Source organism: Rattus norvegicus, chromosome 1 (assembly GCF_036323735.1).
Source record: "Rattus norvegicus strain BN/NHsdMcwi chromosome 1, GRCr8, whole genome shotgun sequence".
NCBI classification, from domain to species: domain Eukaryota; kingdom Metazoa; phylum Chordata; class Mammalia; order Rodentia; family Muridae; genus Rattus; species Rattus norvegicus.
In genome coordinates, this window is record NC_086019.1 from 85,740,697 (window position 1) to 85,767,756 (window position 27,060).

The 27,060-nt window shown below is 47.5% G+C and overlaps 2 protein-coding genes, 1 non-coding gene and 1 pseudogene across 4 annotated transcripts; 1 reads left to right on the forward strand and 3 right to left on the reverse strand.

Moving 5' to 3' along the window:
- Positions 1–4,042: 4,042 nt before the first annotated feature.
- Positions 4,043–4,569, forward strand: LOC100364427 (ribosomal protein S12-like). The gene has a single exon (XM_039100817.2). It carries the CDS (start codon positions 4,126–4,128, stop codon positions 4,522–4,524), a length of 399 nt encoding a protein of 132 aa, XP_038956745.1. The 5' UTR covers positions 4,043–4,125; the 3' UTR covers positions 4,525–4,569.
- Positions 4,570–10,065: 5,496 nt separating this feature from the next.
- On the reverse strand, positions 10,066–10,770 carry Rpl9-ps30 (ribosomal protein L9, pseudogene 30; annotated as a pseudogene). Its single transcript, NR_176822.1, has one exon. The product of NR_176822.1 is annotated as a ribosomal protein L9, pseudogene 30 (transcript).
- A 5,804-nt stretch (positions 10,771–16,574) lies between these two features.
- Nop53 (NOP53 ribosome biogenesis factor) lies at positions 16,575–24,393 on the reverse strand. The gene is made up of 13 exons (NM_207591.2): positions 24,139–24,393; positions 23,579–23,643; positions 21,612–21,720; positions 20,984–21,183; positions 20,563–20,633; positions 18,886–18,981; positions 18,459–18,563; positions 18,191–18,385; positions 17,819–17,994; positions 17,639–17,705; positions 17,067–17,143; positions 16,895–16,951; positions 16,575–16,631 (listed from the first exon to the last, which is right to left on the reverse strand). Exons 1-13 carry the CDS (start codon positions 24,360–24,362, stop codon positions 16,625–16,627), a joined length of 1,449 nt encoding a protein of 482 aa, NP_997474.1. The 5' UTR covers positions 24,363–24,393; the 3' UTR covers positions 16,575–16,624.
- On the reverse strand, positions 17,489–17,597 carry Snord23 (small nucleolar RNA, C/D box 23). The gene has a single exon (XR_005500209.1). It is a non-coding gene; the product is annotated as a small nucleolar RNA SNORD23 (small nucleolar RNA).
- Positions 24,394–27,060: the final 2,667 nt, after the last annotated feature.

Consider the following 27,060-nt stretch of genomic DNA (forward strand, 5'->3'; position numbering starts at 1 on the left):
AGCCTCAGTTGTAGTTGACAGCCTAGGACTGAAGGGGTCATGCAAAGGATCTGAGGCTTGGCACCATGAAGAGAGCCTGTAAGAGGCTATTGGTGAAGCCTAGTTGCAGCAGAAGACCCCAGGGTACTGGAGATGCCAGTACCATGGATGATCACCAAGAACAGCAGCAGCAGTGGAGTGGATCAACCTGAGCTTAGAGTACTATAGAGGGCAGAGCTGGAGACATGATAGCCCTTTGAAGGAGCCCAGAAGATCATGTGTGGAACCCAGATATTGAAACAAGAAATTGTAACATTGAAGTTGCCTTGGAGACCCCAAGATGTTAAAGATGCCAGAGCCATGAACTATCTGCTGAGGAAAACTGCTAACAGAGAGTGGAACCAGCCCAGGAGAAAGAAGTTTGTTGCAGTTAACAAAGATGAAAAAAGAGGGTTGGGGATTTAGCTCAGTGGTAGAGCACTTGCCTAGCAAGTGCAAGGCCCTGGGTTCGGTCCCCAGCTCCAAAAAAAAGATGAAAAAAGAGTAGAGATCTGAAAACCACTTTGACATCAGCCATAGAGATGCAGAGTTTGCAATTTGCCCAGCTGGTTTCCTGTCTTGCTTTGGGAATTACAGTCAAGTGATTGGATGAATCTCAGAAGAGATTTTAAACTTTGGGCTTTTAACATTGTTCAGATTGCTATAGACTATGGGGACTTTGGAAGTTGGACTAAATGTATTTTTCATTATGCTATGTTTAGATATGGCCTCCATAGACTCATGTGTTTGGACAAGCCTACGGGGGCCAGGGAGTGGAATATGATGGTTTGTATATGCTCGGCCCAGGGAGTGGCATGACTAGAGGGTGTGGCCCTGTTGGAGTAGGTGTCTCACTGTGGCTGTGGACTAGAAGACCTCACCCTAGCTGTCTGGAAGCCAGTATTCTAGTAGCCTTCAGATGAAGATGTAGAACTCTCAGCTCCCCCTGCAACATGCCTTCATGGATGCTGTTATGTTACTGCCTTGATGATAATGAACTGAACCTCTGAGCCTGTAAGCCAGGCCCAATTAAATGCCCTTATAAGAGTTACCTTGGTGGGTTGGGGATTTAGCTCAGTGGTAGAGCGCTTGCCTAGGAAGCACAAGGCCCTGGGTTCGGTCCCCAGCTCCGAAAAAAAAAAGAACCAAAAAAAAAAAAAAAAAAAAAAAAAGAGTTACCTAGGTCACAGTGCCTGTTCACAGCAGTAAAAGCCTTAACTAAGACAAAATGACTCAAAAAAAAAAAACAAAAACAAAAACAAAAAACAAAAAAAAACAGATCTGAAGGGACCCAATCAAAAGCTCCCTGCACCCAAATCCCATGGGAGGGAGAGCTAAACCTTCAGAGGGGCAGACACGCCTGGGTAGCCAGAGGAGACTACACTCTGCCCACATTTCTTTTCTTTTTTTTTTTAAGTTTTATTTATTTTATGTATACGAGTACACTGTAGCTTTCTTCAGACACACCAGATCTCATTACAGATGGTTGTGAGCCACCATGTGGTTGCTGGGAATTGAACCCAGGACCTCTGGAAGAGCAGTCAGTGCTCTTAACCGCTGAGCCATCTCTCCAGCCCCCTCTGCCCACATTTCTGACTCCAGAGGAAAACACCAAACGCTGTCTGGGACCCTGGTGCACGGGGGCCCAGGAAAAGGCGGCACAGGCCCTCCTGGTTGCCACCCTCACGGAGAACTTAAAAGCAGCCGCAGGACCACAGGAAAGACCAACTTTTCTGCTCCAAGCAACCTGCCTGGTGAACTCAGGACTCAGGCACACAGGAACAGCTGAAGACCATTAGACAGGAAACACTACACGCCTGAAAGCAGAACACTCTGTTCCCATAACTGGCTGAAAGAAAACAGGAAAACAGGTCTACAGCACTCCTGACACATAGGCCTATATGACAGTCTAGCCACTGTCAGAAATAGCAGAACAAGGTAACACCAGAGACAACCTGATGGCGAGAGGCAAGCACAGGAACCCAAGCAACAGAAACCAAGACTACATGGCATCATCAGAGCCCAATTCTCCCACCAAAGCAAACACTGAATATCCAAACACACCAGAAAAGCAAGATCTAGATTTAAAATCACATTTGATCATGATGATGGAGGACTTCAAGAAAGACATAAAGAACTCCCTTAGAGAAACGGAGGAAAACATAAATAAACAAGTAGAAGCCTATAGAGAGGCACCACATAAATCCTTGAAAGAATTCCAGGAAAACACAATCAAACAGGTGAAGGAATTAAAATGGAAATAGAAGCAATAAAGAAAGCACAAAGGGAAACAACCCTGGATATAGAAAACCAAAGGAAGAGACAAGGAGCCGTAGATACAAGCATCACCAACAGAATACAAGAGATGGAAGAGAGAATCTCAGGAGCAGAAGATTCCATAGAAATCATCGACACAACTGTCAAAGATAATGTAAAATGGAAAAAGCTACTGGTCCAAAACATACAGGAAATCCAGGACTCAATGAGAAGATCAAACCTAAGTATAATAGTTATAGAAGAGAGTGAAGACTCCCAGCTCAAAGGACCAGTAAATATCTTCAACAAAATCATAGAAGAAAACTTCCCTAACCTAAAGAAAGAGATGCCCATAAACATACAATAAGCCTACAGAACTCCAAATAGATTGGACCAGAAAAGAAACTCCTCCCGTCACATAATAGTCAGAACACCAAATGCACAAAACAAAGAAAGAATATTAAAAGCAGTAAGGTCAAAAGGTCAAGTAACATATAAAGGCAGACCTATCAGAATCACCCTAGACTTCTCACCAGAGACTATGAAAGCCAGAAGATCCTGGACAGATGTCATACAGACCCTAAGAGAACACAAATGCCAGCCCAGGTTACTGTATCCTGCAAAACTCTCAATTAACATAGATGGAGAAACCAAGACATTCCATGACAAAACCAAATTTACACAATATCTTTCTACAAATCCAGCACTACAAAGGATAATAAATGGTAAAGCCCAACATAAGGAGGCAAGCTACACCCTAGAAAAAGCAAGAAACTAATCGTCTTGGCAACAAAACAAAGAGAAACAATGCACACAAACATAATCACACATCCAAATATGAATATAACAGCAAGCAATAATCACTATTCATTAATATCTCTCAATATCAATGGTCTCAACCCCCCAATACAAAGACATAGATTAACAAAGTGGATACGCAATGAGGACCCTGCATTCTGCTGCCTACAGGAAACACACCTCAGAGACAAAGACAGACACTACCTCAGAGTGAAAGGCTGGAAAAGAACTTTCCAAGCATATGGTCGGAAGAAGCCAGCTGGAGTAGCCATTCTAATATCAAATAAAATCAATTTTCAACTAAAAGTCATCAAAAAAGATAAGGAAGGACACTTCATATTCATCAAAGGAAAAATCCACCAAGATGAACTCTCAATCCTAAATATCTATGCTCCAAATACAAGGGCACCTACATACATAAAACAAACCTTACTAAAGCTCAAAGCACACATTGCACCTCATACAATAATAGTAGGAGATTTCAACACCCCACACTCATCAATGGACAGATCATGGAAACAGAAATTAAAGAGAGACATAGACAGACTAAGAGAAGTCATGAACCAAATGGACTTAACAGATATTTATAGAACATTCTATCCTAAAGCAAAAGGATATACATTCTTCTCACCACCTCATGGTACTTTCTCCAAAATTGACCATATAATTGGTCATAAAACAGGCCTCAATAGATACAGAAAGATAGAAATAATCCCATGTGTCTTATCAGACCACCACGGGCTAAAGCTGGTCTTCAACAACAATAAGGGAAGAACGCCCATATATATTTGGAAGTTGAACAATGCTCTACTTAATGATAACCTGGTCAAGGAAGAAATAAAGAAAGAAATTAAAGACTTCTTAGAATTTAATGAAAATGAAGATACAACATACCGAAACTTACGGGACACAATGAAAGTTGTGCTAAGAGGAAAATTCATGGCTCTGAGTGCCTTCAGAAAGAAACAGGCTTTTTCCCCTGCCGCCGCCAAGTTCCTCGGAGGCGGAAGCTCGGGTGCGTTCAAGATTCGGCGTCACCCGTAATCCACCGCCATGGCCGAGGAAGGCATAGCTGCTGGAGGTGTAATGGACGTCAACACTGCTCTACAAGAGGTGCTGAAGACCGCCCTCATCCACGATGGCCTAGCACGTGGCATACGCGAAGCTGCCAACGCCTTAGACAAGCGCCAAGCCCATCTCTGCGTGCTTGCATCCAACTGTGATGAGCCCATGTATGTCAAGCTGGTGGAGGCGCTCTGTGCCGAGCACCAGATCAACCTGATAAAGGTTGATGACAACAAGAAACTAGGGGAATGGGTAGGCCTCTGTAAAATCGATCGAGAGGGGAAGCCACGGAAAGTGGTTGGTTGCAGTTGCGTTGTAGTTAAGGACTATGGCAAAGAATCTCAGGCCAAGGATGTCATCGAGGAGTACTTCAAATGCAAGAAATGAATAAATAAAATTTTGGCTCATTAAAAAAAAAAAGAAAGAAAGAAACAGGAGAGAGCATATGTCAGCATTTAAACAACCCCATAACTCCTAAAGAAATAGAAGCAGTCATTAAAGGTCTCCCAACCAAAAAGAGACCTGGTCCAGGTGGTTTCGGTGCAGAATTCTACCAGATCTTCATAGAAGACCTCATACCAATACTATCCAAACTATTCCACAAAATTGAAACAGATGGAACACTACCGAATTCCTTCTATGAAGCCACAATTACTCTTATACATAAACCACACAAAGACCCAACAAAGAAAGAGAACCTCAGACCAATTTCCCTTATGAATATCTACACAAAAATACTCAATAAAATTCTGGCAAACCAAATCCAAGAGCACATCAAAACAGTCATCTACCATGATCAAGTAGGCTTCATCCCAGGCATGCAGGGATGGTTTAATATATGGAAAACCATCAACGTAATCCATTATATCATTAGATGCTGAGAAAGCATTTGACAAAATTCAACACCCCTTCATGATAAAAGTCCTGGAAAGAATAGGAATTCAAGGCCCATACCTAAATATAGTAAAAGCTATATACAGCAAACCAGTAGCTAACATTAAACTAAATGGTGAGAAACTTGAAGCAATCCCACTAAAATCAGGGACTAGACAAGGCTGCCCACTCTCTCCCTACTTATTCAATATAGTTCTTGAAGTTCTAGCCAGAGCAATCAGACAATAAAAGGAGTTCAAAAGGACACAGATTGGAAAAGAAGTCAAAATATCACTATTTGCAGATGATATCATAGTGTATTTAAGTGATCCCAAAAGTTCCACCAGAGAACTACTAAACCTGATAACACTTTCAGCAAAGTGGCTGGGTATAAAATTAACTCAAATAAATCAGTAGCCTTCCTCTACACAAAAGTTCATGCATGCACTCAAACACACACATAAATGAAAATAAAGATAACATTTTTAAAGTTCCAAACTTAGAATATTGGTGCCTAGCACCTGAGTGCCAGTCAACTACCACTGCCTCCACACCCTTCCCCCATCCCCATCCCCAGACCCCTGGAAAGTGGTAGTCATCCAAAGAGACCTACAAAGGGTTTTGTTTTTATTTTTGTTTTCCAGTCGTGCTAAGAGTGGAAAACTGAGCCCCGTGCAAGCAGGGCAAGTACTGTTAACACTGAGCTACAGCCCTAGCCACACCACACATTTAGTTTATTTTTCGAGAGAAGGTTTCTCTGTGTAGCCCTGGCTGTCCTGGAACTTGCTCTGTAGACCAGGCTGCTCTCTAGCTCACAGATCCAACACCTGCCTCTGCCTACCGAGTGCTGGGATTAAAGATGTGAGCAAACACTGCGCCCCCACCCCAGGCTCAGATTGGCTTGCTGCGGCATGCTGGAACTAAAATGGACCTCTGTTCTGGAATGGGATCCCTGTTGAAGAAATTAGAGAAAGGACTGAAAGAGCTTGAAGGGGCTTAAGACCCCATATGAAGAACAGTGCCAACCAACCAGAGTCTCCAGGGACTAAGCCACTACTCAAAGAGTATACATGGACTGACCCTGGGCTCCTACCTCATAGGTAGCAATGAATAGCCTAGTAAGAGCACCAGTGGCAGAGGAAGCCCTTGGTCCTGCCAAGACTTAAGCCCAGTGAACGTGATTGTTGGGGGGAGGGTGGTAATGGGGGGAGGATGGGGAGGGGAGCACCCAAAGAGAAGGGGAGGCGGAAGGGTTAGGGGGATGTGGCCGGGACACCGGGAAAGGGAATAAGAATCGAAATGTAAATAAGAAATACTCAAGTTAATAAAGATGAAGAAAACAATTTTAAATTTTGTAAAGTTACATTCTTTGAGCAGTATAACCTCCTAAGCCTCAAAATCATATACATAGGGGCTAGGAGATGACTCATTGGGTAAAGTGCTTACTACATATAAACATGAGGGTCCCAGTGCTGACACAAGGCTAAGCTTGTTGTGGTACCTGTAATCTCAGCACTGAAGAGGCAGGACAAGCAGAAAGCCCTGGAGCTAGCTGGCCACCCAGCCCAAGCAAATCCAGAACCCTAGGTTCAATAAGAGACCCTGCCTCAAAAAAAGACACTGGGGGGGGGGGGCTTGCAAAGAGTATAGTGGCAGGGTGCTTGCCCAGGACGCATCTGGTCCTGGGTTCAACCCTGAGAACCACCAAAAATCAAAACAAGAAATATGGTGGAGAGTAACTGAGGTAGACACCTGACATTGACCTCTGACCTATACACACAAAACATAGACAGACGTACACACATATGCATATACACTCAATGAATACACACACACACATCATATAATAGATGTTATTAAAGATATTTTGTTCTCTTCTTTTTTCTATTTTTTAAGATTCATTATTTTATGTGTATATATTTATTTATTTATTTTATGTATATAGGTGCACTGTCACTCTCTTCAGACAGGCCAGAAGAGGGCATCCTGCTCCATCTCTTCCTTTTTCTATTCATCCATCCATTCATTCATTTTGGTTTTTCTTTTTCTTTTTTTTTTCTTTTTTTTTTCTGTTTTTTTTTTTTTTTCGGAGCTGGGGACTGAACCCAGGGCCTTGCGCTTGCTAGGCAAGTGCTCTACCACTGAGCTAAATCCCCAACCCTCATTTTGGTTTTTCAAGACAGGGTTTCTCTGTGTAGCCCTGGCTGTCCTGGAACTCTCTCTGTAGACCAGGCTGGCCTTGAACTCACAGAGATGTTTGCCTCTGCCTCCCAAATCCTGGGATTAAAGGCGTGCGCCACCACCCCCCCATTTTTGGTTTTGTTTTGTTTTGTTTCTATTTTTTTCCAAGATCTTTAAAATTTTATTTTAAGTGTATGGGTTGGGTTTTGTTTTGTGTTTTGCCTGCATATATGTGTATGCACCGTGGGCATGCCTTGTGCCCAGGGACCAGAAGAGGCCACAGGATCTGTTAGGACTGGAGTTACAGACAATTGTAACAGCATCCTCTGGGGTGCTGGGATCAAACCCAGTTTCTCTGGAAGACTGGCAAGTGCTCGTAACCACTGAGCCGTCTCTCCAGACCAGTTTTTCTAATTTTTTTAAATATTTGTTTGTTTGTTTATATGTATATGAATACACTGTCACTCTCTTCAGTCACACCAGAAAAGGGCATCAGATCTTATTACAGATGGTTGTGAGCCACCATGTGAGTGCTGGGATTTGAACTCAGGACCTCTGGAAGAGCAGTCAGTGTTCTTAACCGCTGAGCCATCTCTCCAGTCACAGTTTTTCTATTTTTTTTTAAAAACAGGATCTCATAAGCTGGGCATGGTGGCACACATCTTTAATCTCAGCACTCAAAGAGGCAGGCAGAAATCTGTGAGTGAGCTCCAGGCCAGTCTGGGCTATGCAGTGAAATCCAGTTTCAATAAATCAAAAAACAGGGGCTGAAGAGCTGGCTCAGTGGTTAAGAGCACTTGCTTCTCTTTCAGAGGACCTGAGTTCAGTTCTTAGCACCCATGTCAGTCAGTTCTCAACTTCCTGTAACTCTGGATCCAAGAGATCTAACCTCCTCAGACACCTGCATATATGTAGCATACACGCGCATTACGTATATATAAATATAGTCAAAATAGTTAAAAAAAACAAACAAAAACATAGAAATAGATATAGAGTCTCACTGCATATGCCGGGAAGGCATGGGTCTACGCCATATGTAGCCAGGCTAGCCTCAAACAGAGATCCACAGGCCTCAGCCTTTCCTGAGTACTAGGACTAACGGTGTGCCTGGTCCTCACACAGCCACCAGAGGGCGCCAGATCATACTGGTCACAGCTTGCTCTCTCTCACCTGATTAAGTCTTCGAGGAAGGGTCAACAATTTCTTCAGGATCTGGTCCCTTATCTCTGATTGTCATCTGCTACCTGTCCCCTCTCACCCAGCTGAGGCCACATGGGATTCTTGCTTTTGCAGAAACACACCCAATGCATTCGGGCCTCAGTTCTCTCCCTCCCTTCACCTCTTCTCCTCTCCTCTCACCCCACTCAAATCAGATCTCATGTAACCTAGCCTGGCCTTGAACTCACTATGTAGCCAACGATGACCTCGAAGTTCGCCTCTCCCTGCTTCTATCTCCAGGTTCTGAGACTGCAGATGTTTGTCACCACACCCAATCTATGCAACATCATCCCCTTTTTCTTTCCCTTAAAAAATTTATTTATTTGTTTGTTTGCTTATTTGTTTATTTATTATATGCACTGTAGCTGTCCTCAGACACACCAGAAGAGGGCATCAGCCCTCACTACAGATGGTTGTGAGCCACCATGTAGTTGTTGGGAATTGAACTCAGGGCCTCTGGAAGAGCAGTCAGTGCTCTTAACCACTGAGCCATCTCTCCAACCATACCTCCTTTTTCCTTAGTTGAAATAAATTGCTGAACTTACTGCTACTATGATAATGATTTTGGTTCTTCTCAAAACAGGGTTTCTCTGTGTGGTCCTGGAAGTCACTCTGTAGACAAGGCTGGCCTCAAACTCTGATTCTGCCGCCTGACTGCTGGGATTAAGGGGGTACACCCACTGCCCAGCGCTGAATTTATTTTTATTTTATGTGTATATTTTGCCTGCATTTACATGTGTATTACATAACTGCAGAGCCAGTAGTGGCCAGAAGAGGGCAGTGGATTACCTGAGACTGGAATTACAGATGGCTGTGAGCCACAATATGGGTGTTGGGAATTGAACCAGGGTTCTCTGGAAGAGCAGCCAGTGTTCTTCTTCTTCTTCTTTTTAATATTTTATTTATTTATTATATATGAGCACACTGTAGCTGTCGTCAGACACACCAGAAGAGGGCATCAAATCTCATTACAGATGGTTGTGAGCCACCATGTGGTTGCTGGGATTTGAACTCAGGACCTCGGGAAGAGCAGTCGGTGCTCTTAACCACTGAGCCATCTCTCCAGCCCGCAGCCAGTGTTCTTAAACAGAGTCATCTCTCCAGCCCCTTTATTAGGGCTCAAACAGCAAGATCAGAGGCTGGATTGATGGTCCATAATTGGGAGGGCTTGCTGCCCTTCCAAAGAACTGGAGTTTTGTTCTCAGCAACCAAGTCAGCGCTCAAGACCCTTGTAACTCCAGCTCTGGGGATCTAACGCCCTCTTCTGGCACGCGCGCGTGTGTGTGTGCGCGCGCCCGCGCGCGCACACACACACACACACACACACACACACACACACACACACACACACATCAGGGGTTTGCTGTATGGCCCAGGCTAGACCATGAACTCCTCAGCTCACCTGTATATATAACATTCCTGTATCTAATGCATCTGCAACAGACTTAACTGCTGAACTGTGGGAAGATTTTTTAACAACTTATTTTTATTTTTATGTGCATTGGTGTTTTGCCTGAGTGTATGTCTGTGAGGGTGTTGATCTTGTAGTTAACAGACTGTTGGGAGCTGCTATATGGGTACTGCGTCCTCTGGAAGAGCAGTCAGTGCTCTTAACTGCTGAGCCATCTCTTTCTAGTCCCTGTATGGTACGGAAGCTTTTTTTTTTTTTTTTCAATATATAAGTCTTTTATTGTTTCCACAGAGCCCAAACTGTACTTGTTATCAGGATCTTGTTTCTGAAGCTAGGAAACTGAGGTCTCATTCGTCAGGCTGCTGGACGGTTCCCTTCTCAGAAACATAGATGCCATCCAAAAACTTCCTGATATCCTTGTTTTTAACTGTTGTGGCTTGCTGAATCAGAGCCGCTGAATTTGAAACAAGTTCAATATCATTTCCTTCAAGGATTAACTCATCCTTCTGGGCTTGAGAGACAGAACAAGCAACACCTGTCCTCATCCGAACCCTCCGGATGTATTTTTCACCCAAGAAATTTCGGATTTCAACCAGAGACCCATTCTCCTGAATAACGACGTTGATAGGGAAGTGAGCATACACAGACCTCATCTTGTAACGGAAGCCCAGTGTCACACCCTTGATCATGTTCTGAACATGACTGCAGATGGTTCTGACAGTGGCCAGTTCCTTCCTGTTACCCCACCACTTGTCAACACGGAGCCTTTTCTTTTTCTTTCCAAGAAGACTCAGCTCTACATTGATGTGATTGAAGTCCCTCCTCAGAGTTCCTCTGGGGCCCTTCACAATGACTGTGCGCCCCTTCAGAGTGATGTCGACATTTTCTGGAATGTCGACAGTCTGATTGCTGAGAATGGTCTTCATTCTCGCAGTAGATGGGGCAAAGAGAGCGGTACGGAAGCTTTTAAGGAAGCTTCTGCCTACTCTGGGAAGAGACCATCCCACCAGTCCCAAGGGAGGGAAATTCTAAACTAATACTGCCAATTCAGATGCCAATGGCAGGTCTTGTTCCATACTTTTGATTTCTCTTCTGCTAAAAATAAACTCTGGCCCTTACTCCACCTGTGCTCCAGTGTTTTCAGAAACAGAGCAGAGTCAATGACTGTGGTTATTGGGGTCAAAGGAAATGTGGGAGTAGGCATCTCCCCACACATAACTTCTGCCTCTGTGGATTGACCCATTCTGAACATTCTGTCCTACAAATGGGGTCTTAAGAAACTTCACATTTGGTTTTTCACTCAGCAAAGCCGTTTTAAAATGTATGGTGTCAATCTCAATGGTGGGCCTGCAAGATGGCTCAGCAGGTAAAGGTGCTTGCTGCCAAACTTGCTGCTGACGGCTTGAGTTCAAACCCTGGAATTCACATAGTGGAAGACGAGAACTGGCTCCTGCAATAGCTGTCCTGTGACACCTATACGTGCCCATGACAAACAAAAAAGTAAAATTCCCTTCTGGGTGTGTCTGTGAGGAGTTTCTAGAAAGGATTAGGTTCCAAGGGCTCTGATCCCATGCATCACTGGCATCTCAATGGGTTCATGATGTGACTGATATCTAGGAGGTGAAGAAGTTAGGGGTGGGGCCCAGCTAGAGAAACCATCATCAGGGTTGTCCTCAACATACATCTTGTCCTGGTTCCTTCAATTGCTCATTCTCTCTGCTTCTGGGTCACCTTGCCTGAACTATTCTCTTCAGCCGTGCCCTTCCCACCATGATGGACTGACCTAGCCTCTAAACCTATGAACGAAAGCAAACATTTCAAGGATGGAAAATAGTTCAGCAGTTTAGAGAAATTGCTGTTTTTCCAGAAAACACATGTTCAATTCCCAGCACCTGGATCTACCAACGAGCCATGCCCCCAGCCCCTCACTGGAGGATTCTGGGCAGGGCCTCTACCACTGAGCTAGACCCCCAGCCCCTATGTTCTAGCTGGGACTCTAGGAGTCAACTAACTCGTTCTCCCTATAGTCTATACTGACTTTCCCCAAGAGGTTAGCAAGTCATCTACCTGTCTCTTCAGAAGGTAGCTATTATAAATCTTCCTTTTTTAGTTTATGCCTGGTTGCCAAAGAAGTCAAGAATTGTTTCTGGCTGGGCATAGTGGCATATGCCTTCAATCTCAGCACTCAAGAGCCATAGGCAGTAAGACCTTGGGGCAACCAGGACCAAGAATTTCTTCCTGTGACTACAATCCGCTGTATTTCTACACAGCTGACTCCAGTCTTCAGACTATTTTCCTCCAAGGGTGTTTGTGATTTTGTTTGTAGCAGCTCTTAGTGGTGGATTTGAATTCTGTCAGGAACGTTACAGTCCTCTTAGAATGTAGATAGGATCTTGTCAGGCAGAACTGATCAGTGGTTTTAAATCTCTGTGCATTTTCTTTTTTAAAAATGACCTTTGGAAAGGTTTTTCCAGGACAAGAACATCGTGATAATAAAAAAATAGCAAGCAAGCACTATAAAATAAATAGGCGAAGGGGAGACTCCCACACATTCCCCATAAAGCCTTATCCTGAAGGCTATTCTTGTCACTTCTTCCTCTCTCCCCTCCTAGAAAGGAATGTTCTACAGAGTAGAGAACAGTGCTTTATGTGTGCACTGGGACAGATGGCAGGGGCAGGAGAGGTAGGAAAGTTGCTGGAGTACATAAAGAACATCTTTTAAGTGACACTTTCCAAGTATCTAAGGAGTCTTGAGTCAGCCTCTGACACAAAACATCCATAATGACCGACCAGGAATCTAGGAACTCAATGGAGGCAGGGTGGAAGCTCAGGGCCAGAGGAGGCCACTGGGGCACCACCATATGGGTGATGGCATGGTTTGGATGTGGTAGTCTCTGTCACCAGGTCACTGAGCCTGCAGCCTGGCCATGGCCCCTCAAGGCGAACTCAGGAAATTCAGTGAGGCTGCAGGAAATGTGTGTTCCACATGCAGTAAAATGGCCCATGCTCCATCTGGCATTACCATCAGAGCAACCTGGGAGGGAGGGAGCCTGGTTACCAACTCACAGGCTGTTCCCCACCCCCACCCCGCACAGGCTGTCAACCCATGTTCCAATTCCAAATCTGGATGTGTGACCTCCTTGAAGGTGACTTAGCCTTTCTGTGTTTCCAGTACAGTATAGGATACTGCCCATCTGAATGACTGCGTGCTAAAGTGAATAAGACAGGGCCATTTTTCTCCAGCCCTGTTTGCAGACTGCTGATACGGGGTGGAGAGGGGGTGCTGGGGGAGAGATAAACAAAGAGTCCTTTTCCCAGGCTGATCTCACTCCTGGGGGCCGTGAGGAAACTGGGGAATCTGGGAGAAAGCTTAAAGCCTAGTACTGTGAGAATGGGAGGAAGTGTGTGCTGGCCAGGGGTTTTTGTGTTCTGCGTGAGACTGACCGTACACTCTGGCATGCAGTCAACAAACTCTGTGCCAAGCTGCTGGGGCAGTGGGACACCAGCAAATTCTTTATCATTTTCCCCCAAGTGACTCCAATATTTTTATACTGAACATTTTTTTTCCCTGTTAAAACAAAAATCTCAAAGCTGTGGCTGTTGGGAGTGTGTTCACTTAAGTTTTGGGTTCAGACCCCATCATCTTTCATAAAGCAAGGCACAGTAATGTATGACTGTAATCCCCGCACTCAGGAGATGGAGGCAAAAGGATCAGAAGTTCAAGGCCCTCCACTGTGACCAGGAGATTCAAGAATAACCTGGACTACTTGAGACCCCCGCCTCTTTTAGACTAGAGACAATTTGGAGGTTGAGAACGTTTGTTGATCTTAGAAAAGATCAGAGTTCAGTTCCAGTGACTGACAAATGCCTGTACCTCCTTCAGGATAGCTCAAGGCCCTTCTCTTTGGCAACATACAAACGAAAGAGTGGAGAGATGGCTCACTAGTTAAGAGCACTGGCTATTCTTCAAGAGAACCCAGTTTTGATTCACAGCACATGATGTCTGGCAACCACATGTAACTCCAGCTCCAGGGTCCTCCTGAGTTAAAGGAGAACTAATGTTCTGGAGATACTGGCCATTGGGAAGTTCTGGCTAGATTCTCTTATCCTTCACCCTAATGAGAAATCCCACTGCGTCAAGTAGCAGACCCTAAAGACGCACAGGGCAGTGCTGCTTTCTGAATGGGGACTTTCTGGGTTGCTTTACCTGTAGCTTGAAGGTCAGACACTTGACATATTGATTCTGGTTCCAAACCCCTTCCATTCTAGAGCAGGAGACAGGGGTCATATGGTGCCATGAAGCATTTGCAGGGAACCGATTATGAGTGCTTCAGCAATGGGACCCCACATGGCAAGGTTCTTAGACCCCTTCCCACTTGCCAAGTACCCATGGTGAATTTTAGTGGTCACCACACTTATTACCTAGACCACATGGGCTACAAGCGCTCCTTGCTTTTGCTATGCTGTTCATACAGCAGTATTTAATTTCACTGTCAGTCACGGGCAAGGCCGCAATCATGCAGGCTGAAAGCCCTGTAGATGATTGTTTTTCTCAGTTCTCTTTCAAGGAGTAAAACCCTCCTCTCTCCCTCTATTGATCCTCCACATGTGGTATTTTGGGACATGTCATACTGAGTAAGCCTTTGGCAGTGTGGAGAGCAATGGGTCCTGCTTGCATAATTCTTCTGAGGAAGCTATGTCTGATCAACAGACTTAAAAAATGGTTCTTGGAGAGATGGTACCAGAAACCATTATGTGCTATCATCAGGAAAGGTTGCTGGGTACAATGAACACATCTGCAATTTAAAACGTGTTATGACAGAGGAGCACTATTTCATGATGGACACCCACAGATGGTTAAACTGTCTCTCACCTGGTCTAACTGTGTAACTGCATTTGCCACCAGCTGGGTACGTGCTCATGCCCACAGGTGCGCCTGGCTGCACACTTCTCTTTGCTTGCTGAAATTAGCAGGGACGGGGCTTTTACAGTTCTGATGTTATTTCTTGGAATAAAATAACTAATGATGTCACTGTTCAAGCAAGCAGGCTTGTGAGTCAATGAAGACAGCACAAACTATTCAGGGCCACTTGCTTAACTATCAACAGGTGATCGCTGTCTTCACTTTCACTGTCCTCAGGTTCTAGAACCCCACCAGCCTGGTGGCTGGCAATTTGGAGGGTTTCTGGGAATGAGGGTGAATATGATCAAAATACACTGTATACATGTATGAAAACCTCAATAAATTAAAATACCTTATATATAAAAGCTTGATGAGCCAGGCAAGACCTATTTATTGTTCAAGCACTCGGCAGCCTGAGGCACAAGGAACCTGCCTGAAGACCCCAACCACCAGGGTAGGCATACAGCTCTGAGTATGTAAGCTGGAGAACCAGGAGTGCCAGGCCAGCCGGGCCTCACTGCAGGAGACCCTGTCTCAAACATAAAATGACAACAAATTGGAATGTCAAGCTTGATTAGTACATTCTCTTCAAATGAAGGTTTAGGGCTGGAGAGACAGCTCAGTGTCTAAGCACTGGCTGCTTTTCCAGGGTACCACCTTCTGGCCTTGTAGGCACCAGACATGAGGTGCACAGACATCCAAGCAGGCAACACACATGATGCACACAAACCTTTAAAAACAAAAATACTTAGGGCCAGCTGTGGTGGCATACCATCTTTGACTCCAGAAGAGACAAGCTGATCTCCATGAGTCTGAAGCCAGCCTGGTTCTACACAATGTGTGTCATAGCAAAAATAAAACCAAAAACTTAAAAAATTATTTGTGTGTGCATGTGTGTGCCTGAGTATGTATTTATGCACAGATATACCAGGCCAGAAGCCATTGGATCCCGAAAACCTAACTTTACACTGAGAGTACAGAGTGGGGACTGAACCCAGGTCCTCTGCCAAAGCAGCAAACACACTTGACTACTGAACCGTCTCTCCAGCTCCATTTTTTTCCCCTTTAAGAATGTAAACTTGGTTTTTTTGTCAGAGGTGTTTCTAAACATGAAATGAAGAGGGACCCCAGTCCCCTAAAAAGCTTGGACTGATCTTGGAAACTTATTGGAATGGAGTCACCTAGCTTTTCTGCTTCATGAAGGTCTTACAGATTCCAGTCTCAAGAGTGTGACAAATGGACCTACTGGTTATAGACACTGTTCTGAGATTAGTGAAACTTAAAACTGAATCAATTATAAATACTAGCAAGGCGTGGTGATGCTCAACTGCAATCCCAGAATTGGGAAGAGGAAGCAGGTGGATCAGTTAGAGTGGCCCTCAGCTACATGAGACCCCACCCAAACAAAAACTACAAAAATAATGGAAGTTCAGAAGAGAAGCAGAATGCCAAGAGTGACAGACGCTACCAGGGAAAGGGACTAGAGAGTATTAGGAAGGTCTACAATTTACAATACAACAGAGATTATGGAAGACAACAGTGAGATCTGAAACGCGCAAAGATCCAAAGGAACTAAAGAAGAAAATGATTATCCACAGAAAGTGGGGGTAGCTCAATAAAGTAGTCATGACTTCAGCAGTAGAGCTCTGCCTAGAATCCCCCAGTGAGGGGCAAGGGTTCAGCGGTACAGTGCCTGTAGAGCTTTGGTCTCCACATATTCAGCACTGATGGCAGGCTGTGGTGGAGAGGAGCTGTGTTATCTAAGTCCTGGGCAGCAGAGGAGGGTCAGAAATGGGGTGGGTAGACTTTAGGGGAGAGGACACTGCTTGTAAGAAAATAACAAGACCCCAGGGTTGGTCACAGCACTTTATTGAGGGGCAGAGGCTCCAACATCTGCACAGCTACAACCTGAGGACAGAGAGTAGAGCTGAGATGGATGAGTGGAGGGGTGCATCCCACAGCCTTTCTCACTTAATACCCCTTCTGATTTGAGACTACATCCCCTCTTTACCTCTAACTATAGATTCCTGGGCCCCCACTGGTTGACCAGTCATGGGGTTTGGGAAGGGCCTGACACTGGCAGCTTTCAAAAGGGAGGAAGGCTATGTTGGGCAAGGTAGACCACAGCTCTCAGAATGACAGTCAGCCACATGCCAGTGAGCCTCACTTACTGAATCTCGCGGAAAGCCCGCTTCTCCACCAGCTTCACTTTGTATTTGCGCTTGAACCTGGAGAAGGGGAAAATGTGGTGAGCATCCCTTTTCTCAGGGTGGGTTGGAGGGTGGGAGGGAGCGTGGAAGTGTCTCAATCCCCTCCTGCCCTTCCCACTGTGGCAGATCTTACTTGGCTCGTTCCCGGGGCTCAATCATATTTCTCTTCTGGAAGCTTTTGAACCTGTCTCGGAGAATGTTACCTTCTGGCTGTGGGACAGAGGGACGGAGAGACTTTAGCAGGATCCTAGATAGCACTGGGGTTCAGACAGCTCAGGATCTTCCTACAGCCTACAAGGAGTATCCCAAATACATCCTGCTGAGCTCCAGGGGACTCTATTCTGTACCGAAGTCAACACGTGCTATCCTAGCTAGGCTCAGAGAACAGAGGCTACAGCTACAAAAAGTGAGAACCCCAAAGCCAGGCTAGGTCCCGGGTGTGCACAGCTTGAGGAGACCCACTAGGGACTGACACAGATAGGCTGTGACAAAAGGCCTTCTAAGGGTCAGAGTCTTACACCAGCACCTGCCCTACCCACCTCACCCCCGACCCTGTGCCCTCAGTCCCCAGGCAATGGCCCAACTGGCCCAGCCCAGGGCAGCCATGGTGTCGCCCACAGCCCAAGAGGGCACGGGGAGCAAGGATGGTTATCATCACCGGGCACAGGGTCCCCCATAGCACCCTGCCACCCTCATATCAAGTACCTTCAGTTTCCTGAGTGAGTCAGATAGCTCAGAGCTGAGCTGCACATCAATGTCAGGGGCCTGGTACCTGCAGAACACAGGGTTGAAGACACTCAAGAGATTTGGCTCTCACAGAGCCAGGAAAGGAACACGTTATAGCCTACAGACCTCCATTTCCTGGAGCCCTACCCTGTGCCTTACTTGAGCCGTCCCAGCCTTCGGGGTTTGTCAGCCTCTGCCAGTCGCCGTATGCGCCGCTGCTCCTTCCGGCGTGCCAGCTCTGCCAGCCTCCGGGCCACCTGGGCCTTGATCCCACGTAGCCTGAAGAGTTCTTGGTGCTGAAGCCGGGCTGCCCTCAGTGCAGCCTGCTGCACCCGCTGTGGACAGAGGGTAAGAACTCAGCCCAGGGCCTTTCTCACCCAGGGCCCCACAAAGCCATTCCTGTCCTTTGATGGCACTGGTATCAGGTCATTCAACAGCTGTTTGCCTTGTCATCCACCTCTGTCTGAGGGCCCTGGGAGGTGATGCTGAGTGCCCTGTGTGGCCATAAGGGCCGCAGAGTAGGGTGCTCACCAGCTTGCGAGCAGCCTTCTCCCGCCGCCGCTGCTGCTCTGTCTTCTTCTCCATCCTCTTCTCAGGACCAGCAGCACCAGTGGGTGAGGTCTCAGTGGCCCCATCGTCAGCCTCTGGCTGCTCAGCACAGCCTGGCCCATCCTCATCCTCAGACTCTTCGAGCAGGCCCTCACACATCTCCCGAAACACGGACTCCTAGAGAGCAGGGTGGTCAGCAAGTGAGGGGAAGTGGGGTTATAGGCCGTGACAAGTGGTGGATGGGGCTTACCTGGGTAGCAGCTTGCTCTGCAGTGGGCAGGGCCAGCTGTCGCTCCAGCTTTTCTGCCTCTTTCTCACGCTGCAGCTCCACCTCATGGGCCTCTAGAAGCAAGGCCTGGGCAAAGGTGAGAGTTCAGGGTGAACCTAGCATCAGGGATGCCCCTCTGATCCTACCCCATGCCTGAGTGCTAGCACTGGTCCAGCTCATGGCTCCACCCTCTCTACAAACCAGTGGAGATAGCTGAGCCATTCTCACCCTCATACCAGGCCAGGTTCTCGTTAGATGGTCTGGTCCCTGAGCAGACAACTTCCAGGGAAGGAAACAGGTGGGGGCTCAGGTTGGGGAAGAAGGGACTATGGGGGAGGGCAAATGGGGACAAGGACTCTAGACCATGAAACCTGCACCAAGTTAGGTCAAGAACCCACTGCACACCAACCTGGTGATCTTCAAAGGTTGGGTTGTAGGAGGCTCCCGCAGGAATCACTTCCACCGCAGGCACCTGGGAAGGCTTGATGTGGAGTCGTGGTGGCCGCTGGAAGAAGACAAGAGCAGGGAGGCAGGATGAACTCCATGAACCATAAGTGTACCACTAAAATGCCTACACTGAAGCCCCAAAGCCAGCATGAGACTGTTAAGAGATGGGGCTTTCTGACAAGGTAGAACTCAAGAGAACTGAGTCTTAATAAAGCCTTCACCCTACACCCTTTTCTGCACTCAGCCTTCCACCACGGGAGGCACCGATACCAGGTCCTTCCCCATGGAGCAAAGGTCCCCATTACCTGCCCATCAGCCTGTCTCAGTTTTATTGTGGAGATATAAAGGACCAGGAGCCAAACACAGGAGCTCTCCCATCTGGGGTGTAGGGACTCAGGACTCATGAGGCCAGGATGGAGGCTACAAGCTAGCCAGCCAATCTATAGGCTCACACCCTGCACAAGGGACACCTGTCCTGGGACTGAGCAATCTCTTCATAGGAAGTGCTTTGCAGCCCTCTCCTACAACAGGCCAAAAGACCAGTGAGGGAAATAGGGCAGCATTTGCTTTTTCTTTTTTCAGTCTGTTTTGTTTTTTTTTTCCCCCCAAAAGGGGGTTTCTCTGTACAGCCCTGGCTATCCTGGACCTCACTCTGTAGGCTAGGCCTTTTGTTCTTGCCTCCTGAGTGCTGGAATTAAAGGGGGTAAATCACCACTGCTTGGCTTGTGGGAAGTGCAACATTTGCAAACACATGTGACATGCTGGGTCTAAAAGGTCTATATGCCCTGGCACACTGCCACATCAGCTGTGCTGTAGGCCTTCTACTGTCACAGCAAAGTATGGGTGATAATTCTGATACCTACATGGTCCAAAAGTCCCCAGGAGGCATGAGGAACAGATCTTCACATCAGAACTCTCAGGTGACCAGCGTGCCCTCTACTTCAAGCTCTCGTGCCCACCCCATCTAGTCTTTTTCCTGATAAAGGCCTTATACTAACTGGTTTCCTAGTAGTTCAAACTTCCCCAACCTGGTCCCCTGAGTTCTGAGACTACTGTCTTAGGACTTTGCTCCCCACACACACGTGCTGACTCAGGGCCCACTGCATACCCTCAGCTGCACGGGTCTCTGGCCCTGCTCTGCCTCGTAGCTTCTGTGCCTGAAGCCCCTCTGCCTATGGCTGGCTTGTTTCTCCAGGTCTCTAGTCCCAGGGGCTTTTCTCCAGTGCTGGCTTCTGGCCTCCCTGAAGTCTGTCTCCTAACCTCTCAATTCCTGGAGACACACAACACACGAATGTGAAGGCCAACATTTCTTCCAGTCTCACAGGGAGAACACATCACCCCAAAAGTGCTAAGATTCCATAGCACCTGCCCTCCAGCAGCCAGCATTTAGAGCTCAAGATGATGGCCACAAACCAACCTCCAACCCACAGTGCCAGCGGAGGGCATTGGGCTGTTTTCAGGCACTTGTTCTTTAACCCACGGTTTTCCAACTGTCATAGACAGGCTGTCAAGCTATACTCTACAGTTTGAGGAAGGAGGTGGGTTATCATAGGAGCTAGGACAGGGACACACGGAGAGAGGCATGGGGACCATGGAAGAGTCGCCCTCCCTATCCCACTGCCTGCCTATGCAAACTTACCCTCACACCTTTCTTCTTGGTCTGCTCCAGAAAAAATGCATCCTGACCGATCAAAGGCTTATCCAGAGGATCTGCAGGGGAAGGAGAGCAACTGCCGAGAACTTTCTAGCAGAGAAGGGGGTTTGTCCCCAGGAACCCTACCAGTCCCTCCACACTGCTAAAAATGACAATGAAATCCAGGCAAGGGAAGATGATCAGACCTCCAGGGTCTCAAACTACATCCAGACAGGACTTCATAAGTGAGGAAGACTGAAGAATGAGGGGGGAGCCCCATAGATGGCACTGAAGACCTCAAGTCTCCCTGCTGGAAGTCTGCCAACATCTGCAGGGCATGCCCTTGGGTGCCACATTGTTGGACAGTGTACAATATGGACAACTGCCCACATCACTCATGCCCATCTGCGAGAGCAGAATCACTCACTGTTTGGGTTCCAGAGGTCATAGAAGGGCCGCTCAATGATATCCTGGGGCCCAGGTTTGGCCTTTGGTGCAGGAGGGTTAAGAAGCCGGGCCTGTGCCTTGCGCACATCCCTGGGCAGCTCTCCCTGCTTTGCCAGTTTCTCCCATAGCTCCTCCTTTCGCCTGAGCTTTTTGGCATTGGGGACCTGGTGTGCAAGGATGCTGGGTAAGGAAAGAGTGGCAACCGGTAAGACAACAGCTGGGTGTGATGAGACCCTCCCCGCTGGGCTGTTCTTGCTGCTCAGCAGCCTTCCTCCTGCCTACCTCAGCATAGCCTTGTCAACCAGCTCAGCACAGGACCTCATACCCACCAATGCAGTTAGATCTGAGCATTCACAACACCACATCCTCCCAGACTCCACCTCAGGGCAGCTGGGCCTACTAGCCTGTCCTCTCCTAGGCTGACACTAGACCTATTTCACCTAGGTCCAGCACCTTCTCTACCCCACAGCCGTATTCAGGCTGCCCTGCTGCCTTAACACCAGGACTGAATCCTCTAAGACACTCTCCAGAGTCCCAGCTACACTCTAGTCTGCTTTCACCACGCCCTCATCCTACAGTCTTCAGGGACTAGGGCTGGAAGGACTCACTCTTTGGGAGCAGGGATCTTAGAATGATTCTCAAGGGCAAGGTCAACCCGTAGGGGTTTCTGGAGATGCTTTGACTTCTTCTGGACCCAGGTCCTCTTCTTGCGTGGTTCTGCAGCAGGGGAAGACACTTTATCTTAGGCCTCCTTCCTCCCTTTGTAAACCAATCCCCAACGTCAGGTCAACCAGGGCCTAATGGCCTGCAACCTAGGTTATTCAGCACAGAGCCTAAGGTTCCCAGACTGATCTTGTACACCTACAAGGGAAGATCCTACAGGTAGAACCCAGAGTCCCAGATCTGACCTACCATGGCCTAGGCCAGCAAGAGACAGGCCTTGTGATGGGGACTATGTCCCCACACACCTATCTGGAAGGAGAGGATCTCAGAACTAACAGGGCAGGCACACAGGGGTACTGAGACGCAAGCTGTGGCCATCTCTTGGCACTCTGCTTTCTGCTCTCCAGAGCCCATCAGGAGAACATCAGATACTGCAGAACACCCTGAGGAGGCCGGGTACGGTGGTGCACACCGGTAACACTGAAGCTCTGGAGACTGAGGCAAGGGGATCAAGCCTTTGGCCAGCCTGAGCTAAACAAACAGAACCTAATTCCAAAAAATGAAGAGAGCATGGGAGTATCGGAGGAACACACATAAGGCCCTGGGTTCCACCCAGCACTGCAAATAAGAGCAGCATCAACAAATCATGGAAGACCGAGCGCCAAATGGTAAGACTGTGCAGTGACAAGGTGCTGGCCACCAAGCCTGGCAACCTGAGGTTAATCCCAGGAACATGAGGGAAGAACTGACCCCTACATGTCCTCATGCCAGGACACATCCTAGAACACGAACACACACACACACACACACACACACACACAATTAAATGACTGTAAAGGGGTTGGGGATTTAGCTCAGTGGTAGAGCGCTTGCCTAGCAAGCGCAAGGCCCTGGGTTCGGTCCCCAGCTCCGAAAAAAAGAAAAAAAAAATGACTGTAAAAACAAAAAGTGAGGGGCTGGTGAGGTGGCTCAGCGGTTAAGAGCACTGACTGCTCTTCCAGAGGTCCTGAGTTCAATTCCCAGCAACCACATGGTGGCTCACAATCATCTGTAATGAGATCTGATGCCCTCTTCTGGTGTGTCTGAAGACAATGATAGTGTACTCACATACATAAAATAAATAAATCTAACAGGGCCCTTTGACTCGTGCTGTGCACACGAAGGTGCCTGGCTGTTGAGATGCTGCCAGCTTGCTCTGAAAAGCCATTGGCTGTCCTGCAGGACCAGGCATGGGCTTGTTTTCAGTACCTGTTGAACCAGGCTGCCCATTTTCAGTGTTTTTCTGCCACACTGGTGAAAACCTGATTACTCATCAGAGCAATCCCTAACTTGCCCTTGTCCTCGTGCCCCAGCAGGTCCAAACCCAAGTTCTAGCGGAATAAAGCCATCTTGCCAAGACATGTCTCCTTCCTACTGACTACACATCCTCTTGTTCTCTTTGTTTTGTGACAAGGGCTCACTGTGTAGTCCTGGCTGTCCTGGAGCTCACTCTGTAGACCAGGCTGGCCTCAAACTCAGAGAACTTAAAAGTTGTGGGTCACCAAGCTTGCTGTCATGCTCTTTGGGGTGGGGGAAAAAAGCTAAAGGATACAGCTCAATAAAACCAAACAAAAACGAACACTTTTCTTAGCTATCCCAAGCTTGCTCCCCATCCATTCAAAGCAATCCTTTATACTAAAGATGGTCCCTTCTAGCCTTCTGTGGTAGAGCACACCTTTATTTCCTGCACTCAGGAGGCAGGCAAGCAGATCTAAGTTTGAGGCCAATATGGTATAAATAAATAGTAAGACTGTTTCCAAAATAAGAAGGAAAAAAAAAACTTGCTTTGCCTTAAATTACATCATCAATGCAGATCACACGGGATGCAAGACTCGTGGTTACCAGCACACAACTTCACAAAAGTACTCCTCACCTTTTTTCTTGAGTCCAGTGTCCACGAAGAAGAGCTGTTCATTTGGGGCCTCTGCCAACAAGCCACTGAAGGATAAAAACGCAGACTATTTGCTAAAGTAATGCTGGAAAGATAACAGACCCTCCTAAAATGGAGTCTTAACTTTTGGGGCCCATCCCAACGCCTCCTCAAACTATGGGGTCCTCAGGCTACATCTGGAGCTTTCACATGATTCAAAATGTACCACGATGGGGGGAGCGCGTACTTAATTCTCATTCACTTGTAATTCAAACTCTGTGGTAAAGGCTTTAACCCCGGCACTCAGGAGGCAGAGGAAACTGAGTTCGGAGCCAGCCTTGTCTACATACCGAGTGCCAGGCCGTCCAGAGCTACCTAGTGAGGCCCTGTTTCAAATTTAAAAAAAAAACTAGAAGAAATTTTAAACTTTGTCGGGATTTCTGGATGCTTATTTGTTAAAGACGGTAATAGTAAGTCTTCCACACCGAGCCTGAACTCCCGGTCCATCATGCACCAGGCCGCAAACAACCAGACCGAGCCACCGGAAGTCCCGCCCCACGTACCCGGTCGTGCGCTCTTGTAGCCGTACATCTTCCAGGAACTGGTCTACCTCTAGCCCCAGCGGCTCCTCAGCGAGCCTCCTCCAGCCGCGCTTCTTGTTTCTGGGGCCCCGCCGCCGCCGCCTCAGAGCGGGATCCACCGAGGTGGGCCGCAGCCCCAGAAAGTTAGAGTCCGCCTGGCTTTTCGAGCCGCGCTTATCACCGCCTCTGTTACTACCCGCAGCCATCTTCTTAAAGGAAGAGCGTAGTCGCTCAAACTCCGATATCCGGTTTGGAACGTGCGCAATTCAGTGACGTATATACGACGCACTTCCCGTTTGCGACCATCTTAGTAAAGTGTAGTTTTACATCTTAGCAAAGGAAAAATCATCTCTCTCAGTCTTTTTTTTGTTGTTGTTGTTTTTCAAGACAGGATTTCTCTGTGAGCCCTGGCTGTCTGTTAACTCACTCTGTAGACCAGGCTGACCTCGAACTCAGATCTGCATGCCTCTGCACCAGCAATGAGCGAAGAGCTAGTTACTAGATTAGAGGCAACTGACCAATGCCTACGCCATTGAAGGATACCCATCCCTTCTTCCCAAATAGTAACTGCCATGGGGGTGGAGTCCAGTCAATTTTTTCTTTTTCTTTCTTTCTTTCTTTCTTTTTTTTTTTTTTTTTTTTTTGATTTTTTTTTTTTCCGGAGCTGGGGACCGAACCCAGGGCCTTGCGCTTGCTAGGCAAGTGCTCTACCACTGAGCTAAATCCCCAACCCCAGTCAATTTTTCTTTAACTCTTTTTTTTTTTTTATTAAAGAAGATGATGGGCATGGGGCTGCCAAGATACCTCAATAGGTAAAGGGAGCTGCTGCCAAACCTCAGATTAATCCCCAAAACCCATATGATGGAAAGAAAGAGCCAAGATCTGCAAGCAGTTTGTTCTCAACCTTCACAGGGTATGCTGTGGCATACATGCCTACACAGAGTTATGAAATATAATGTGGCAAGGGGATATTTTTGGAGGGCCCGGCTAAGGTGTACCCCTGAGAAGTTACACCACAAAACAGATCTGGTGTATAGGTTTATTGGGGGAGGCAAGGGAAGTGTAGACTTGGGGAAGTGACAGAGGCAGACAAGTGGACACGTATACAGGTAGACGGATGGGGAGCAGTGCCATGAGGGCAGAGCAGGGGGAGCAGAGAATGAGAGAGAGGGAAAGTTGGCAGTGGAGAACAGAGAGAGCGAGTTGGGGTGGCAGGTGGGTCCTATCTACTGCAAACCTGGTATATCTGGCTGCCATAGGTCATGATGTAAGCACTTGCTGGATCCCTGAGAGCAGGCCGGTGGCATTGCCTGTATACCACACACACACACACACACACACACACACACACACTAAAAGGGAAAAAAAAATCTGGGTAGTGCTGTTCATGACTAACCCTATCTACCTTCTCAAGAGGCACTGAGGCAGGAGGATGGCAAGTTCATGGGACAGCAGAATGAGTTCAGGGTAGAGAGACTGTCTTAAAATGAAAAGCAAGGGTTGGGGAATGGCTCAATGAGTAAGAGAGCTTTCTGGACAAACAATAAGGACCTGAATTTGAGTCCCCGAAGCTTAACAAAAAAAGCCTGAGTACTTGACCTGGAGAGAATATTTCAGCTGTTAAACTTAACACAAAAAGCTGAGTATGCAGCCTGAAGAGATGATTCTGCTGTTAAAAGCACTGGCTGCTCTTCCAGAGGACCCTGCTTCAGTCCCCCGGACCCACATGGTGGCTCATAACTAACTTCAGCTCCTTGAGATTCACAGACCTGTTCATGCATGCACTCAAACACACACATAAATGAAAATAAAGATAACATTTTTAAAGTTCCAAACTTAGAATATTGGTGCCTAGCACCTGAGTGCCAGTCAACTACCACTGCCTCCACACCCTTCCCCCATCCCCATCCCCAGACCCCTGGAAAGTGGTAGTCATCCAAAGAGACCTACAAAGGGTTTTGTTTTTATTTTTGTTTTCCAGTCGTGCTAAGAGTGGAAAACTGAGCCCCGTGCAAGCAGGGCAAGTACTGTTAACACTGAGCTACAGCCCTAGCCACACCACACATTTAGTTTATTTTTCGAGAGAAGGTTTCTCTGTGTAGCCCTGGCTGTCCTGGAACTTGCTCTGTAGACCAGGCTGCTCTCTAGCTCACAGATCCAACACCTGCCTCTGCCTACCGAGTGCTGGGATTAAAGATGTGAGCAAACACTGCGCCCCCACCCCAGGCTCAGATTGGCTTGCTGCGGCATGCTGGAACTAAAATGGACCTCTGTTCCGGAATCTTAAAGAAAAAAAAAAAAAAAAAAAAGGCACGGGGAGGGAACACGTCTCGCCAGGGTCACACTGCAGAACTCATCTCATCCTTGGGCAGGGTATTGAAGTAATGGCCTGGCCTGAGTCACGGACTGCCTTCCCACCAGGGGGCGCCCAGGGCTGCGGAGCAGGGTATGCGTGGGCGGGAGAGGCTCTCCTGGCCAGCGTGGCTCCGGCGCGCAGGGTGTGGGCCGGGTCAGGGTCCTGTGCACTCCTACACCAATCCCCCCTCCCCAGGACCTGGTGGTCTCGGGCTAAGGATCTGCTCTGGTGCATTCGATTCGTGTCCGTGCGCGCTGGAAAGTGCTCTGGAGACTAAGGGCAAACTGTACACAAACTGGCACTGGCCCTCTTCCACGCCCAGGACTGGGTTCCCAGGCCCCAAGGCGGAAGGCGGGAGGGAGGGGTGTCCCAAGGGTGGGGAGGGCCCTGAGTAACTTTTCTTCGGAAAATATGCAGGACTGGCCCCCAGCCTGAGACTGAGTCAGCGCAGAGTTGAGTCACAAGCTGCACCGCCCCTGTGTGCCAGAATGGTCCCCCAGGCACCTCTTCCTTAGGGGTCCCCGCCCCAAGATAACCTGACAGCGACA

Coding starts and splice junctions, on each gene's coding strand:
- LOC100364427 (XM_039100817.2), top strand. CDS start 4,126: ATGGCCGAGGAAGGCATAGCTGCTGGAGGTGTAATGGACGTCAACACT.
- Nop53 (NM_207591.2), bottom strand. CDS start 24,362: ATGGCTGCGGGTAGTAACAGAGGCGGTGATAAGCGCGGCTCGAAAAGC. Junction 23,644..24,138: donor CTACAAGAGCGCACGACCGG/GTACGTGGGGCG, acceptor TTTATCCTTCAG/TGGCTTGTTGGCAGAGGCCC. Junction 17,995..18,190: donor AGAAGGCTGCTCGCAAGCTG/GTGAGCACCCTA, acceptor CTCTGTCCACAG/CGGGTGCAGCAGGCTGCACT.